The following is a 19,539-nucleotide window of genomic DNA, read 5'->3' on the forward strand; positions in this document are numbered from 1 at the left end:
AATGCTTTTAACACATTAAGTCAATTCTCACATTCTTCACAGCTCGATAAAAGAGGTTTTAAAACAGTTTAACACCTAAAACTTATATTAAAATCCAATGAAAATCACATAGCACTTCTCGTCACGCCAATTGACTTTTGTCTGGATTTCGAGTCTATTAATAATAATACAATGGACCAGTAAAATGCCATAAAATGTATGCACCGACGTAGTTGCAAACTTAGGTGACAAGCAGTGATCAGCAGGCAACCAACCAGTCAACCAGCCACCTCACACTTAGCATTCACTACGCAAAATGTGCCACCGCTGTTGTGGCAACAAGGAGTTGCAAACAATTTTATCGCTTTTTCTGCTACTATTGTTAGGTATCAGCAGTGCTTTCGCTACGCTCCGTCCACCCAGGCGGGAGGAGAAAAGAGCTGAAAGGGTGTTGTCTCGCAAAAGGCGTTATGTAGCCTTTCCAGATGGTTCATCGTTAACGGTAAGCTAAGTAAAACAAGTGACAAGAAGTGACGTAGAACAGCAGAAAGTGACGGTGATAAAGTCAAAAATGCAAAAATAGTGATAAACAGTGACAGTTTTACAACCTCTTTTAAAATTGTTTTTCTCTCATGCGACACTTATTTCAAAGGCATCCATTTGCTTGACTATCGGTGTTATTGGCAATCCTAATGATGAATTTCTCAGTTGGGCGGAAAATTGGGGGGTAGCCTATGATCTACCCAATTATACTTGGGTCAAGGAACAAACGAGTGGCTTCAAAAAGGAGGAGGATATAAAGAAGACAAGAGCGGCAGTGATGCGGCGTTCGAGACGCGATTTATTTGGAAAACTGGAAACAATTATAGAAAAGTGAGTAATATAAATGAGTTGACGCGAATGCGACTTGGGTATGAAACCATGGTTTTAAGGTCTAGGTCCTTTTTTAGTATTATTCAGACTAATATTATCAAGTCCTTAACATCAGTACTTGCCAATTGGCTTTTGAAGTATGTGCATACAGTTACTACAGAATTCAAACGGTTGATGATGAAAGCAGAAACGCACGCAGCGGTTTGCTATTGCCTGTCGAAGGGCCAGCGCTCTTAAAAAACAATTTTTCCTATAAGAATTGATATGTTCATTTTTATAATTGCTTTCGGAACTGAACCTTCCTAATCATAGTCACGCATAAACCCGCACAACTGCGGCATACACGAACGCCTAATTCCTTTACTGCTGCCCGTAGGATAGTTATAGAGGATGTGAGAAAAGTTAGTTTTTCTTCTACATTCTAACTTGAACAAGTTTGCTGCAAAGGGTAGGGTGCAAACTGAGAAGAAGTTTATTGATTGTATTGAATTAATAATGTAGAAGAATGAATTAAAAGAAGAAGACAAAATTTGGTATACTTTACGAGGCTGTCGCAGCAGAGAACCCACTTTTCTGAAATAAATTTGGAGATCTTAAGTAGAAACGTAAAACAACCAGTATCACTTTGATTGGTAGAGGAAAAGCAATCGACATAATTTTAAAAGTACCTATTGAGTAGAATACTTTGGATAATAGTCTATTTAAGGATTAAAATATCATATTTGTTATCAGTGTACCTCTGAGGGGCCACTACACACTATGGGCTTTGGATAGCGGCTTCGAGTGGAGATCCATTTACAATGAAAATCAACATCAACGCAAACATATCAAAAACCTTACCAAAAACTTCAGGTGGAAGCGGGAACTCGGCGTCGAATCCTAAAACCATCTGGCTCAAGACAGGAGTGGAGAAATCGTCTACTCGCAAATTTTTCACTCGGGGGATAGCCCGGAAGACTGAAGTGCCTAGTGGCGGTAAAGCATGAGAATTGACGAGAAAGGCAGCACCCAAGGTGGACCCTGAGGGAACGTCGGAACGGACTTCCAGCATGAATATAGAATTTAACAGTGGGAATCCGCCTTTGATAGGTAGCGGACCACAGGCGGAACCATCTGCGATTCCTAGTTTAGTGGTACTGAATGGGGTAGTCAGCACCAGTGAAGGTTTCTGCCCTAGTTTTCCGGGGGCTTCGGGGCCACAAGTGAATCGGCGTCCGAGGCGTTCTGAGGTTGGCAAAATCTCAGCTCTAAAGTTTCTTCTTTTCTCCCATGAGACTATCCGCGAGGTATACATGCAGGTGAGGCTTGGAATTACCTATAGTCCTTTTTGTGTCAGCTGTATGGAGGAAGAGGTGAAATCATTTCAGCGCCTCAGCAAAAGATGGCATTAAGCAAAAAAGGGGACAATTAATGTTAAACACAAATAACTCTTGCAATAATCATTTATTTTGTTTAATTGTTTTTATACATTGAGTATATTTTATGGAAATTATGTATGAAATATTACATCAGATAAATGTCCACCACTTTTCTCGATACAAAGATTGGCTCTTTTTAACGCGTTTTCCATTACGCCACATAATGTTTCTGGTTGAAGGCTTAGTATTTCGTCTCAAATATTTTGCTTCAGCTGTCTAATAGTCTCTGGTTTATTAAGACACATTTTGTCTTTTAAATATCCCCATAAAAAGAAGTCGGGCGCAGTCAAATCTGGCGAACGAGGTGGCCAAGGGAAATCTGAATTTTTGAAATTTCACGCAGCGGGTCCATAGTTTGCCTAGCAGTATGCGCAGTTGCTCCATCTTGTTGAAACCACAAATTAGGATACTACTCTGCCGTTGGCCGCAAAATACAAGACAAATGACAAGAATAGAAGAACTCGATAACTTTAACGCGTTGTCTTGTACTGTAGGGTTCCATAATAAATTTCCAACAATTCAATTATAACCTACAAAAAGAGAAAAATAAATATGTCAAAAAATAAAAAAAGTTATTTGTTCCTAACATTAGTAGGTCTTATTTGGTCCACCCTGTAGTAGTAATAATTAAATAAGTTCTCAGTATTGGACGAGATTCGTGTTGAAGTTGCTATCGAACCAAATTGGACATTTACAGTTTGTCTATTCGAAGCGTGACCGGCGAAATTCAAACTTAGAGCTCCGTTGTGAAAAAAAATTAAATACTGCTAAATACGCCTATGCTTTTCGCAATACGCGTTGTGCAATTTTTTAATTGTGTAAGAAATTAAGAAAGCGTACTTCGCTTTTAGAAAATGAGTTCCGTGCATGAAAAGCGATTTCAAGCAGTGTTCCAATGGGCACACCCTATAGGTTTAAAAATACCACGTATATCTGCAGAAATGGTATCTAAAGTTAAAAACGTTGACGACTTCGTCGGATGAAATCCAAAAAATATACCTCTCTAAAGTAAGATCAGAAGCTCATTGATTTGTTTGTGACAAAGCCGAACTTATCGTTGGGTGAAGTTGAAGCAGTCTTATAGAAAAGGGGTGTTCATATATCCAAAGATATGAAGCGAGTAAGTTTAGGTGCAGAAGACCTAAAATTTCGGAGCACTTTGAAAAGACCGCTGCTCTCATTATCACACTTAAAAAAAAAGACTTGCATGGACTAAGGCAAATTGAGGATAGAATTTGACAAACGTAATTTCACGCGTGACTCTTTTTTCGGGCGAATAGTTGCATATGTCGGTCATGGTGTTCTGCTGATAATCGACAATTGAAACGAACTGTAAAGCATCCAGTTAAGGTTTATGTTTGCGACTGCTTCTACGAAAAGGAGTTGACCGTTTATTTGTGCTTGCCGCAAATTTCAATGCAGTTTTGATGAATAAAATGTACCAAAGAGTATCATCAACATCAGCTGCGAAGATATTTGGAAGAATTAGCCAATCTTGGAGTTTACAGATAACGTTGCAAGCAGGGCCGTAGAGAGCATATCCGGGCTCGGGGGCAAATCCGGGCCCCGGGGGAAAATTGCAAATGCGGGCCCTTTCAAATGATGTCTAATTCATATAAATACGTATAATCTCGAGTCCGGGCCCCTCTGAAAACTCCGAGCCCGGGAGAAAAAGTACCTCTCACGAGAGAACATATTGAAGGCTGTGGCTTGTGTCGCCGATCACTGGATGTTAGGCAGGCTCTCTTTTAGACCAGAAGTATTTTCGCATGAATACTGCAGAAGTTGTAGAGACGAGGAAGAGGAGGAAACAGTAGAACACTTCTTCTGTAAATGTCCAGCCTTAGCCCTATACTCCGGCTGGTTGTTGGGAACCATATTGACTCCCTTACGGAACTAAACGGTTATGGGATAAAACCTATCCTACGCTTCCATGAAAAATAAACGGTCAGGTTCCTGTGTTACATAGTGGTTCCAAAACGGGTCTACATGACCTAAGTGAATTGACTAATCTAAGACGTCTACCAACCTAAACTAAACTACTTCCACAACTTGCGCAGAAATGAACACAAAATATGACCCGAAGATTTGAAGCCTTTTACGGTAATGACCACAATTGTGCATTTTATATAATAATGCAAATTATATAATATAATATTACATAGTAAGCCCATACAATGCAGTTTATGAGAATCGAATTGGTCAAATAATTTCCAATTTATAGGGGTCACGCTCCCATCAGACAGACTCTATTGCTTGTATAGGTTAGGTTAGGTTAGCCTGGTTGGCAATACGCCACGCATAAACCTTTTGGTCCCTAGCGATACCAGATGGCGACCGACCTCTATGAATACCTAAAGTAGACATCATGAGGGATGTTAGCGCTTTTGGCGAATCTAAGCAGAGCTGGGAGATCTGCTTTGAGACATCCTTCATACCCTCCCAAGCATTTTAAACGCAGACAGAGACACAGAATGTGTTCTAAAGTTTCCTCAACATCCTCTCTGCATTTCCTGCATTTGTCCTTATTAGCAATCCCTATCTTGTATGCAGGTGCAGCCAATAGATTATGACCTGTTAGCATACCTATGATAGTTCTGCAGTCCTTTCGCGAGAGCGGAAGTACGAATTGAGTCAGCTTTTTGTCGTTAGTTCTGCACATGACTTTTGCTGTTTTGCATGTGGTCAAATTAGTCCACCTAGCTTCCACTCGCCTTTTCATGCCGTCCATTTCATTGTATGCTTTAGTTAGCGGTTTTGGTATGTCGTTCTCTTGTTCAAAAGGTAGTCTAACAGCAGTTTTTGCTGTCTCATCTACTATTTCGTTCCCCATAATGCCTTTGTGACCAGGTACCCAATAGATGCAGCCTAATGTTTGCGGCTAGCCTTTCTATGGCCTCCCTGCTCCGCCGAATATTTTTAGACTTAATACAATATGAGCTTATTGCTTTTATTGCTGCTTGACTGTCCACGTATATATTAATTGTTGAGTTCTTTCTTGCTCTTGTGTAGGCTAGCTCCGTGGCTTTCCCCACCGAAAAAACTTCCGCTTGGAAAATATTGTGGTCTGGCAGCTTGATAGTAAATACCCGCTCCTACTCCATCTAAAGTTTTAGAGCCGTCTGTATAGGTGTGAAATATTCTATAGCCAGGCTTCATGCCTTTGTGCCATCCCTCCTCTTCAATTGTAGTGCGAAACCTTCTCTCCCAATTAAAGTACGGAGTCATGTAGTCTGCGTATCCTGAGCTCCACTCTCCTATTGAGCTGTGTCGGAAGGTTCTGCAGGTGAATACCCCAGCAGCCACTAACCTTCTCGCGGATTTCGCTGCCAAGCTTTCCGCCATAAGGTCAATAGGTGGCATGCTGAGTATTATTACTAGCGCCGCCGTTGGAGTGGTTTTCATCGCTCCTGTTATGCACAGAGCAGCGAGTCGTTGAATCCTGTCCAGTGGCATTAAGTATGTCAGTTTTGTTGTCGCAGTCCACCATACTAAGGCTTCTATACTCAGTGCAAGGTAATTTATTGCACAAAAAAAAAGTTTTTTTCTATTCCGTCATCTGTATGACGTTGACATAGGTAACATTTTTCCCCCTTGTCTTTTATACACATTTGTACACTTACCTCTTCTTCAATACAATTTCCGCCTTCATAGCGGTATTTCGACATTTTCATTTTGATACCACCGGTCTTGATGTCAGAAGATTATTTAGTGTCACCTTGTTGATTAGTATGTATAAGTAAGTATACTTTCGCAATCGCTTTCGCCAAAATATTCTTCGAATTCGCCCTCGCCAAAGTATATTTTTTCCAACTAAGATGTAATATGTGAATTATCATTTGCCATCCGACGGCGCTTATTATTGATTTCTATTGTAGTTTTTGAAGTGAAAACTTATTTAGAATCGTTGGGAGTGATTTGAGACTCGATGAAACGAAAAGCGACACTGAAAAGAGACATATGTTGATATACGTATATGTGTGTGGCTGCGTACTGCTGAGCCACGCTAGTATAGTGAGTATTGTAGTATGTATACTACACTGCCTATTACTTGCTTTGGTGTTTAGTTCAAGCGTCATACTTATGTATGTTTGTATGTATGGTAGTACGTATGTGTGCGCGCCTGCGTATTACGGAGCCACGGTGAGCGAGAAGGCATTATGTATACCTATACTACACTACCTAATACTTGCTTAGACAAAGCGTCCTACGAATGTTTGTGTGTATGTTAGTACGTCTGTGTAATATACGCGTTGCGACGCTCATAATAGCAACCGCGTGTGCTGTATTGCGTCCGTATTTTTATATTCGTAAATATTTTCATTTTTAAATATTTACCGCAATTATGCCGAAAAATAATGCAGAAAAGTGTCGTGAATATCGACAGAAAAAAAAAAAACAAAAATAAAACAGTTTTAATTGTGGCAATTTATATTTCACCGAATCAATCAATAAATAGCATCACGGAATTCATTCACGAAAATTTAATAAAGTATACACCAGAAGTATCGCGGATACTTAGTAAAGATTACGATAAAGTTCCAATGATTTTAAATGGCGATTTTAATGTAAATTTTGCATTGGACACAGCGGTTCCTTTAATTGACTTTCTCAATACAACATTCACTTTAAAAATGTGTAACAATCGCACTGAATCGACAACACGATCAAAAACAACAATTGACGCGGTATTTCAAAGCTATGTAGACAACATCGAAACCAAAGCATTTGTGTCATATTTTAGCTATCATAAGCCACTCGTATCATTTGTTGAAATTGAAAACATTGAGGATGAATAATAATAAAATGAAGAAAATAAAATATGAACTTTATAGCAATATTATAATGAACCTATAATTATCCCGCTCCTAATGCTGCTTTCGTCTCATTCTCTCTAAGTTTGTTTTACGGAAGGTTTCACTTCTATCGCGTCTAACCGTTAGACTGGTATTTTTTTGTTATTATAACGTTAAAAAATAAACCTAAATGATTGCAAGTAAAAGTTATACGTGTCACTTACAAACAATTAAAACATGTAGATGGGAGCGTAATGGGCAAAATCCCTCATAGATAAGATAAATCACTTTCTTTGATATCTATTCGCACACCAACTGCTTTGAATGCCTGTTGCCACACAGGAAAAGTACTTAAATGTACTCACATCCGTATCTCTAAAGGTAAGGGATAAGAGTTTATTTTGAAAATCTGACAATTTTAAAAATGCGTGAGCAAACTTCTCATAGCCCGCTTTAGGTAGAGTTAAAATAGCTCACTCCTTACTGGAGCTATTCGTTGAGGGGTGAGCATCGCCCCATAACTGAAATACTTATTTTTTCGCAATATCGAAAATACCACCCATCCAAGTATGTAGTCAGAAAGAAACTAATACGTTTGCTGTTGCCTTTTACCTTTTACCTACTATAGCATGGGCTTTAATGGGCATGCCTGCATTGCACGTGCGCTGTGTGAAAGCTCCAAATATCTACATGACACTCGACAACAGCGTGGAAATATGATCACAGAAATAGTAAAGACGATATTTAGGTAAGTATTTTTTTCTTTGATCAAATATTCGAAAGTGCAAAGTCCTACTGGGGCCAGCATTTGCTTGCCGAAATTGCTGCACTGGAATCACACAATGTAGAAGGCTTTTTGGCTAAGAACCTATGCGGCTTCAGTGCGGCTATAAATAAAAGCGTTACATTTACTAAAGTATCATTTCCTCTCATTTTCAGTCTTCCTTCTGAACCAGTTTATGCTGATGAACCGGATGTTTTGCATCACTATGATCGGATATATAAACGAGCCCGTCGTGAGGTGCTCGACTGCAGTGTTGAGCATGCGCAATGCCACTTTTCGCTATTGGAAATGGCCTTTGGCAAATATTCTGTAGCTCCAACGAAACATGGTACACGATTGCTGCAGAATTTACAGAGAGAGGGCGGTTTTATGTAATAAGGGTATTAGGTAGAAAAACGTATGTGCAAATAAATACAGCGGCGATAAAAAAAAAAATAAAGTAAACATATAGATATTATTTAAACATGAAAGGAAATGAATTTTATGGCTTTCGCAAGCTCGAGCTGATTGGCTACTTCCCTATTTCAGCTCGCCATCTGGAGCACCAGACGCAGGGGGAGATCTTAAGTTTGGCCGTGCTGAGGCCAAAACTTAGTTTGTGCTTCTTTTCCTCGAGTACCTTCAGGGGCTCTTAAGAAATAAGCAGCAATGCAGTTGAGCTATTTTTCTGAGGTTCCTCCAACTTGGCCATAGACAAGTTGTCCATAGGAACCTCAGGGTTATAAAGTCTGAGGCAGTGGAGGATCTTCGGACCCTCTAGTTTCATCTTCGGTAGCCAAATGCAGGCTCAGGGTCTTCTAGAGACCTCCGAAGCTGAGATGAGCTTATGTGAGAGCCCCTCCCAAGCATACCTGCCTCAGCACTGGTGAAATTATCGGCACACTTGATCACCCTACAGCCATGGCCATTATTTTCCGAATCGAAAAGAGGTACCTGACCTTGGTTTGCCGCGAGGTATTCGACGACCATTTCTGACAGCCGTTCCTTAATGGCAACCCAATTGGTCAGGTCCTCCCTACCACGATGGGATTTTGCGTCTACGAGGAAAACTTGAAGGTAAGCCCTGAACACCCCGCTATAAGTAACCACCGCACTTGTTGTAAGGCCCTCAACACCCTGAGTCGAGAAATTTTTTATTTTCTTGGCAGCGTACCCGCTCACATATTGTGATCGGTTACGATAAGCCGCTGGTTGGTTCCGAGGATTTTTATGTGCTTGAATTTCGGTAGTTTCCCTCGCGGCCGTGGTTTTGTACTCAGAAACTACGGCCTCATATCTGAACTTGTCTCCTGCATCGCGATCTTTTCATCTACCGGCCAATTCAATCTTAGCTATCTTAGCCATAATGAATTTAGCTCTCAGGTAGTGCACTTTGAACATCGACCCAGAGGATTTTTTCTTTTTCTTTTCGGCATCCCTACCAGAGGTCGGAGGAGAAGAGGATTGCATTTGTTGAGTCATTGGCTGTAGACGGCTGGGTTTCAGCAGTGGAGTGCTATGGTGAGCACTCGACGTGCTGGGTCCGACCATTCTGTCCTGGTTAGAAGCTAGCAGCTCGTCTTCCGAAAGTGTGCCCAGTACACTCTAAGTTTTTATTGTTTCCGTTATGTGTTTTGTTATGTTTTCCATTTATCTAAATTTTGGTCACACAAGTATGCAGGGAAGGAAATGGTCTGACGCGGCAGAGCCGGCATACCGCGGTAAGGCTACAACCTACCTTGCCTGGGCATCGGAAGGGACCTTTAACGATTGGTTATTTAGGCACTACAAGACATGCAGCTCTCGGCACGGGTACCTCAACACCTTAGCTTAAATTGCTGACAAGGTTATACTGCCTTGACTCGGTTGACAGAGCCTTGTTTTGGTTGGGCTCCAAAAGAATATGCATACAAGCAGATTGAGTCTCTGTTATGTTACAATCACTTGGACGTGGGATCAAACTCCAAATGCGGAATGGCACACAACCACGACACGCAAATGTAAAATTATCAGATCTCAAAAATCTAATATAGGAAGAAATTTCCTGCAGGAATTTGGACTGTTTGTCAAAGATGCACCTCGCACTGCTTGCCCATTGTCGAAAAGGTGCCTAAAATCACATAAGTCGAAGTTGACTGGTTTGTTAGTAGTCGCAGCATATTCCAAGAGCTAAAGATCGACCATAAAACAGTTTTAAGGCATTTGTGTAAAGCTGGAAAAAGTCCGATGTTTCTGTGCTACACTAATTAATATCAAAAAATATGACGTATCAAATTTCCATCTGTGAAGCCTTAGCCAAGCGGATTGGAATCGACTCATTTCTTACACGGATGGTGACTGGATATAAAAAATTGGTGACATGCGACTTTATTGTGCAAAAATAATCGTGGTCAGTGCGTGATTAAGCAGTTCAAACCAAGGCCAAACCAGGACTAACGGTTGTACTGTGTATTTGGAACTTGAAAGGAATCATTTATGTGTTTGTTCCCTATGGCCAAACACTAAATTCAGGTCAACAAGTTTACCGTTTGAAGCTCTTGATTGGCTGGAATTGGCCAACAGAAGAGGTGTTGCATTCCATCAGAACAACGTCAGGCCACACACGTTTGTAGGGACTCGCCAAAAACTGCGGGAGTTTGGTTGGGAAGTTTTAATGCATCCACCACTTAGTCCGAAGCAGGCACAAGCGAGTGATAAAAAATTTGTATTTGAGGAGATTTTGAAATTCGGTTGCTAGAGTTGTCCACCAAGGCATATTTTGTATTTTTTTATAAAAGTGTTAAAAATGCAACAACTGCTGCTGCAGAAATAAACATTGTTTACGGAGAGTATACCGTGAATGTAAGGACTGCGCAAAAGTGGTTTTCAAAATTACGAAGTGGTAACTGCGAGGTGGAGGATGCCCCACGCGGTGCTCGTCCTGAAGTCTTTAACTCCGATGCCTTGCTCGAACTCGTGGAAGCTAAGCCAAATTTGACAGTCGATATGATAGCTCAGAGGTTAAATTCATCGCATGGAACAGTTCACAGGCACATGGTTCAGTTGAGAAAGGTTTCAAAGCTAGGAAAATGGGTTCCGAATAGACTTTCCGTCGCCAACCTTCAGTAGAGAGTGAATGTGTGTTCTCAGCTGATGCAACGGGTTGAAAATGAAAGTTTTTTGAACCGTGTCGTTACTGGTGATGAAAAATGGGTCCTTTACAATAACCCTGTTCGCAAACGCCAATGGTTAGATAAAGATGAAACACCAGAACCGACCTCTAGAGATGAACTTTACCCCAAGAAGATTCTTCTGTCTATTTGGTGGGATATGGCCGATATTGTTTATTATGAACTTCTGGAACCAAACAAGACCATAACTGCTGATTATTATTCGCTTCAGCTATCAAACCTGAATGAGGCACTTAAAAAATCGACCACCTTTAGTGAATAGACGCAAAGTTTTGTTTCACCACGACAATGCAATACTTCATATCGCAAGGCAAACATTAGGCAAGCTGAACGAGCTTGGATGGGAGCTAAAGCCGCATCCACCATATTCTCCGCATACACCACACTCTCCTCATATTGCACCTTGTGATTATCACCTTTTCCTGTAAGAAAAAAGACGGCGAACTGGTGACTGACATTCAGATCAATCTTAAATTATGGAGGGAACACTTCTCGAACCTGTTAAACAGTGACGTTCCGCTATCCGACCATGACGAGGTAAGAATAGCGATAACTCGGCTAAAGAACAACGAAGCCGCGGGCGCCGACGGACTGCCGGCTGAGCTATTCAAACATGGCGGTGAGGAGCTGGTAAGGTGCATGCATCAGCTCCTATGCAAAATATGGTCGGATGAAAGCATGCCTGCCTATTGGAATTTAAGTGTGCTCTGCCCAATCCATAAGAAGGGCGATCCTGCAATTTGTGCCAATTACCGCGGGATTAGTCTTCTAAATATCGCCTATAAGGTTCTGGCGAGCGTATTGTGTGAAAGGCTGAATCCCACCGTCTACCAACTGATTGGACCTTATCAGTGTGGCCTTAGACCTGGAAAGTCTACCATCGACCAAATATTCACAATACGCTAAATCTTGGAAAATACCCATGAAAAGAGAATCGAATGGCTCCTAGGGTAAACTATTTTTTGAGCAGGGAATTAAAAATTTGCCTAAACGTTGGGAAGACATTGTAAATATTGAAGGAAAATATATTATTGATTAATAAATACTTTAAACATCTGTTTTATTAATTTTAAAACCACCTTTAAAAAACGCACGAACTTATGGACTGACCTGATAAAAGGAAATTGTGTTCTGAAATGTTTCATACAATCCCGACTTTACGGGATTTCCATTTCTAAAACCCGATATTTCGGGATTTACCATTCACAAATTTAATATTGCATTTTTCGCCTTCGCTCATTATTTCATGTGATTCTGAAACTTCTTTTATTAGAATACTTCCTCATTCAAGTCAATGAAAAAATCTCCCATTGCATTGACAGTTTGTAGTGCGTTATTTATGCCAAAGTACTGCGCAGCCACTACGCGTGGTGGTTATTTATTTAGATATCGTACGTTGTCAAAATTTGGGGATAGAAGATTATTCCTAAGTTGCGCAACACTTTTGATCCCGCACTGGCGATACTTATTTTGCGTCCCTCAATTACGGAGAAAGGAGTAGCGTTTTGTTAAGCTCCCATCCTGCCTTTACAGGTCTGCCTGTATAATAGTCTGGAGCAACCACTGGCTCTCAGAACTTTTATACTTACGCCTTGTGCAAAATATATGCCACCAAATAAAATATAACTTTGAAATTTTTTAAAACAAATTTGTTTTTTATTTTTTATATATTTTTTTGTATCATTTTATTGAATCTGTTTTCTTGATTTATTCATCAGTTGTTTCTTTTACTCAATTTGTTTTTTCTCTCGTTTTTATTGGTTGTATTTTTAATAACGCATAACATTTATTTATATAATAATTACCATTTGTTTATTTCAATTTATTTTATAATTACTTTAACTTTATTAGTACTTTTGCTAGGGTTTTTTCTTTATATATCTGCTTTTTTTAGATTTTTAAGTTTTATTTAATTAAGTTTGCTTGCACAAATTCATTATTTTCTCATATTCTCAATTATGCCACATAATTCGACAAATTGGTCGCTTATATATATTTTAAATTTTTAGTATTTTATTATTTTTAATTTTGGTTTTGGTTTTTTTTTCTCGGTTTTTGAATGTTCATGTGTGTTTCCTAGTTTTGCACAGTGAATTTATTCAGTTGTTTACTGTTTTGCAATGCAGAAGTTTTATTTTATTTATTTTTTATTTTCTGTTTCAGCTTTTAAACATTGTCAATTCTTTTGTAAGTGCTACAACGGTTTATTATAATTATTAAATTTAATTATTTCATATTTTTGGATTTTTTTTTGTTATAAATGTCTTATGCACTTAGAATTAAATTTTTTAATGCTGTTATTTGCATTTAAATTTCAAATACTGATTTTCATGAATTCCATGTTGTAAAGACTAGTATTTCGCGTATTCTTTTTCTTCTAAACTACTACGTTTTCTTATAAAGTTTTATTAGTTATTTTTCTTTTTTCTGTTAGCTTTGATGATTTTTTTATTAAGTTTAAGTGGTTTTGGCTTTTTTGTTTTCTTATTTATAAACTATGAAAATTTATTACAATAATTTAGTTTAATATTTTTGTATTTACAGTGTGTTGCTGCATTTCGCATGCTCTTGAAATAATTTTTTGATTGCTGATTGAAATTACTTCTCCTACGCACTCTGGCGCATACCTAATTAGCAAAATATACCATAGCACAGAAAGAGCCAAAAAATCGTGCGGCTTGTTTTTGCTTTTATTATAATTTCAACTCTTATGATATTGGTGCTTGTTTTCGCTGTGCTCTCTTTCTCGCTCTCTCTCTCTATCTCACACATCTTTCTGTCTTGGCACTTTCCTGCATTTCCCTCTTTCATTTGGCATTTAATGTTAACGTTTTTGTTATTTACTTATTGACGAGCTACTCTGTTAGGCGTGGCAATGTTTGTTAGTAGTAAGTGTTTCTTTGTATTTGTGTATTTCCGGCAATTTGTTTCTTCTTTTCGCTTTTGTTGTTGTCTCTCCGTCTCTGTTATTTGCCCAACTGTTCAGCAGCTGGCACTGAGAGTGTTGCACTAACTCTCCATACACGGTGCTCTACTCATTTGTGTGCGATCTCTCTGACTCGTTTATGTGTTCTATAATATTTAGTTAGTAGTGTAATAAATTTTGCTCAGTGTACGTAATTTTTAATCAGTACTTTTCAACTTTTTTTATTTTTAATTTTGCTGTAAGTGTTATTATTTTATTTATTTTTTTGTTAATATTTTTTGCCGTTATTTTATTTTATTTTGTTCATTTTTTCTTATGTGAGATGTAAATGCAATTCAATTTCGTATGTTCTTTTAAGTTTTTCTCTTTTTTTTTTTCAAAATAACATTTTATCCACTTTGTATTAGCATGTAGGTTAGTGTTCGTTTCTTCTAAAAATTTATCTGTGTTTGGTAAAATGCTTCGCAAACTTATAAGTACATTATGACACTAAACATACAGACACTGCATTACCGTTAGTAGCAATAATACTTAAATGGTATTGTGTATGCAATTTGTAGTGTATTTTAGTATTATTAAGTACAATAGTAGTAGGCGTAAATAGTAGTGTTTTTGTATGTTTTATGTAGCATTTGATTTTTTATTGAATTTCAGTTGTGTTTGTTTTTCAACTTCTGTAAAACTAAACTAATTTTTGCCAACCACACAAATTTATACCATTACAAGTGCAGTAATGCTTATCATTTGCGATTTTTGTATTCGTTTTTCGAAATAAATATTTAAAAATTTAAACTATTTAATTTTTTTGTCTACATGCGTGTGCAACGCTGCTTTAATGCAGTCTGGCAGTTCTATGAAACAAAAAAAAAAATATACAAAATTATACTAAAATAATAATTAAAAAAAAAAAAAATATCTCAAAGTATTTGGAAAAAACACTGTTATGACACTTTGCTTGTTTGCTTAATTTCATCGTTTCAACCGTGTTTTATTTAAAATATAATTTATTTTTATTAGTTTTTGTGGTGTTGTTTTCCTCAGTGACGCTTCGGTGTGTAGAGTTGTTACTCCGCTCTCTGAAGCATTTACAACTATGAAATAAATTTCATCTATAACTACATTTGTTTTTATAATAATAAAATTGTTAAGCTTTTGTATGTCTGCTTGTTGTTTTATTTTTTTGCTCGTTCTTAACAAAATTATTTCTAAATTTTATCCTAAAAACTATTTTTTTTCATTTTGAAATTACAAAAAATTTACAATATACATGCATAGCCTAAATAAAACCTCATTTACGATCATACATACATACACTTAAGCCTACTTATTTTTACATATTTGCATATTTGCATCTAGTATGTGTGCTTGTGTAATGAAATTGTTCATAGAATTTTTGTTAAAAAACCTATTCTGGCTATTTTTTGTTATTTACATAAATTTTTGTTGTCATTGTCCTTTACGTAGATATCGTAAATAGCTGCGTTTGCATGCGTGTGCTTTTTTGAGTGTATTGTTGCAAGTATGTGAGCGTGACTGATCGTAGCGTGTAAGCTGAGCCTAAGGAAACTCTATTTTATGCACGATTCGAAGCGAAGGATGCAATAATAAGCTATGGTGAAATCGGTTTAGAAAAACACCGTCACGAAAGCTTTTTTGAGCTTTGCAAGGTTTTAGTCCTGAAATCAAGCAACAAATTTCAAAATAACTTAAGGGGGGCCTCTTATCAGTCAGCTTCAAAACAACGATTTTTTTTACTGCAATCGATAGATATATTATGGGAGAATATGCCGTCAAAATTTTATGGTGGAATTCAAAGTGATTCCGGAGTTACAGGCCTGTGTACCGTCCCTCGTGTAAGTATACTGTCTACCTTCTGAAAACTTTGACACATTTTCTCAAAACCATGTTTTTGAAAATGGCGAGTAAGATTAAAAAAGACCGACGAAAGTTATCATTTTAAATCGATAATCTATATAAAGATAATTAAAATGCGCAACTAATTAACTAACAAAATACAAAAAAAAAATCATTTTTTAATGTTATTTAAAACTTTTTTTGAAAAAAAAAACAGCGAAAAAAGCACTTTTTTTAATAATTAATTGTGTGTTCATTTTTTCATATTTTTATACAAGAGTAGTCTATTATATGTGAGAATAAGGGGGCGTCCATAAATTACGTGAGATATTTAAGGGGGGAGGGGGTCGAGTCAAATCTCATCTAATCTTACGTTGGAGAGAGGGGGCGGTCTCGGCAAATATCACGCAATTTTTTTTCTGATTAAAACAAAAAAAAAATTATATTATTTTGGTCCATTATCCAGATTGTACATGCTTAAGATTTAATCTTAAGCGTAATCGTAGTATGATTCAGATCATTCACTAATTCGTTCTAAAGAAAATAATTTCATTCATACTTCGATGTTATACATTACTGCTGTCAAACCACCATATTTGTTTTATACCAAATAGCTCAATTTAATCTGAATTTGCGGTACAGTGTAGCCCGTCGTTTGTTTTCGCGCCACTATCAGCCGAACGTGCGACTCGATGAACAAGAGCGTACGAGCTGAGTGGCAGCGACACACGGACAGGTTCCAACCTTCTTTGTTTAGAGAGAGACAATATTTACTCCAGGTACATTGCAGTTGCTTCATATCAAATTTTTATGCGTGGCAATTTTTTTTTTTTTTTAGTTTTTTAACGAGCGCGAATGTCAACAAATTTTTATTAAGAGTTACAAAGGGAAATTGTTTTTAATTTTTTTTAGGTTGTGAAATGCGATGATCAGAACTGCTGCAGCCCACGCCGGAGTGATCTGCATATGATTCTTCACGACCGCTTTCTGCCACCTCCATACCCCATCACTTAGGTTGATTGACGTTTGATAATTCCGGACTTTAAAGAACATGACGGAAAGTCATTTGCTCCATTTCTAATACGCCTACCGATTCAACCGCTGAATGCCTTTATCAGCACGCCTTATGATCTCTATTGCCCAAGTATACGTGATGATTTAGAGAAAATATGCTGCAGTACATGCGGTATTTACTTCGCATCTATCACAAGAGCTGCAGAGCACAGGAGAGCAGCTCACATTGCACCAGCTAAGCAAGCGCGTATGTTCCGCAAAGTGCGACCCTCACGGATTGTCGAAAGACGAGCTAATGAGTTACTGTGCGCAAGCGTCAACGGCTTAGAGTGGATAGATCAGAACGAAGTTGAAGGAGCAGATGATTTTACTAAAAATCATATGGACATGTTGGTCCCAATAGTCTCTCTTGAAACCGCGCACGATTCTCCATGAACTGAATTGGAGTAGATTTCTTTTTTTAATCGCAGTAGTTACGATTTAAGTCTTCTATTGTTAAATTTTTATTACACTTATAACTCTCAGCAATATTGATTACTAGTCTTAACTAGTCGTAAATAAAAGCACGAAGCAATTTTTTTTTCTTTTTACAATAACAATCTAACGCGTTTACATAAGAAACCCACATTTTGAAAAATCTCACGTGAGATTGGGGGATGGGGAGGGGGTTGAATAAAATCTCACGACATCGCATCAGGGGGGGAGGGAAGTACAGAAAATTGAAAACAATACCTCACGTAATTTATGGACACCCCCTAAGACAATATTTTTCTTTTGTGTTTCAGGTGAAAACTACGACCGCAATCTTACACGCCGTTTTACTAGCGCACAACGAGAAGCTGTACGAGGTCCCTCATATGTTCGCCATTTTGTTTCTTTATTTATGTTAAAAAATTGTTTGTTACTCTTCAATTATGCCTTGAAATAAATGCAAAAGATTATTCCTGTGTGTTGCTTTTTTCGCCTCGAAAAAAAATTGAGAAAAAACACCATTTTTTGAAGCCACTGATAAGAGACCCCCCTTAAAAAGCGCAATGAAAGCTCGTTTGACATTTTCAAGTCTTTTTTACTGAAACCGAGAATGAAGTGGAAAACATCTTAAAAAGCTCAAGGAAAGCTTTTGGAGCTTTCCAACTTCCTTCACTTAAAATTCAAACAAGCTCTCTCGAGATATAGTGAAAACTTCTTCATTAAAATAAAAGAAAACATATATTTATAAAATAAATATATAATAAAATAAAATAAACATTGTTTTATATACCACTTGAGGCATGCTTCTTGGTTTGTTTTCGCCCATTTCGAGATCCCTCTAAACGTCAGACGGACACTATAAGAAGCTTATTCCTGTCAGCCGATTGCTCAAACTCTCATTAATATTTTCGATGTCCCGTGTACATTAAATTTTAATCTTTTATACCTTTTCGAACTAAAAAGCAAGATAAAATAAATAACTGAATAATAAACAAAAGATTTGACAAATGTCACCAAAACAAAATGGCTGCCACAGGGTGCCAAAATCGACCCGCGCCAATTGAAAACCGTTTGCGTTAATGAACACTCATTTTGATAATAAAGTTTTATCATTTGAACGTGCTGTTCAATCGTGTAACTTGCCATGATGATTTGGTATAAACAACTGAATAATAAACAAAAGATTTGACAGATGTCTCCAAAATAAAATGGCTGCCACAGGGCGCCAAAATCGACCCGCGCCAATTGAAAAACCCTTTATAACGGAGTAGCTCTCTCAGTTCCGTCAGCCGCTTAAAGTTTTTGTAGAATAATGACTATCTCAGAAGCTTCTGAGCACTTAATAAGGCAAGCATGAACTGTAAGAATTTCGATGTAACATAAAACCTCCGTTGTATTGGCATAGTAAGTGACTTTTAAAGAGTAATTATTTTAAAGAAGATATAACGGAAAGAAGCCTTATAAAAAATGTGAAATTGTTAAAAAAAAGTTGAAGTCGTTGAAAGCTTTCTGCAGCTCTTTCCATTAGAGTGCTTAGCTATTAAAAAACTTTAAAATTATATTAGCAACGATTTCAATGTCCACCACAAGTTTTCACCTATTTACTTCTACCAAAGCCAGAATTGTACCTTCAGCTTCATGGAATTGCGATTTTTAAAGGGTGTGTCTTCTTTTGCCTGTGTATTTTTGTTTATTTACAAAATAGCTGCTCAAATTTACTAATTATATTTTTTTACAACTACTGCTTCATGGAATAAAAAATGTTTATTGGAATTATCTGGACTTGCTTTGTAGGTCGTACTTACATATACATGTTTGTATGTCTCCTATATGAATAACAATTTATTTTCCTCTGCAGTAGTAGCCGCTGTAGTAAGTAAGTAGTAATTTCTATAGTAAATTTTTAATTTAAATTCATTCTTTTTTGCGTTTTTAATGCCTCCTGCTTCGAATAATTTTGCTGGATACTTTATTTTTATTTTTTTTAATATTTTTTCTTTAATTAGTATGAGACTTTTCAATTTCGCTTAATTTTATTGGCTTCTCTCTTCTTAGGAAGTTTTATAAAGTTTTCAGTTTTTATTATAAATATTTACTTTTAAAATACCTGTACTTGAATGTGTAAATTTATTTAAAAGTATGTAGTTTTTGGAGTAAATTTACATACAAGCACAAAGTTATGTATGCTTAACGGTAATATGTATTTTGTTATTAGTAACATTTTCAATGCTTTCAAATTCGTTACGATTACGCCGTTTGTTTGTGTAAATGTGTG

At 37.3% G+C, this 19,539-nt stretch overlaps 1 protein-coding gene across 1 annotated transcript; it reads left to right on the top strand.

The window, feature by feature from the left end:
• Positions 1-295: 295 nt before the first annotated feature.
• LOC128857225 (uncharacterized) lies at positions 296-8,225 on the top strand. Its single transcript, XM_054092878.1, has 4 exons — positions 296-481; positions 632-852; positions 7,695-7,814; positions 8,006-8,225. Exons 1-4 carry the CDS (start codon positions 296-298, stop codon positions 8,223-8,225), a joined length of 747 nt encoding a protein of 248 aa, XP_053948853.1.
• Positions 8,226-19,539: the final 11,314 nt, after the last annotated feature.

The sequence above is a fragment of the Anastrepha ludens genome, chromosome 2 (assembly GCF_028408465.1).
Source record: "Anastrepha ludens isolate Willacy chromosome 2, idAnaLude1.1, whole genome shotgun sequence".
NCBI classification, from domain to species: Eukaryota; Metazoa; Arthropoda; class Insecta; order Diptera; family Tephritidae; genus Anastrepha; species Anastrepha ludens.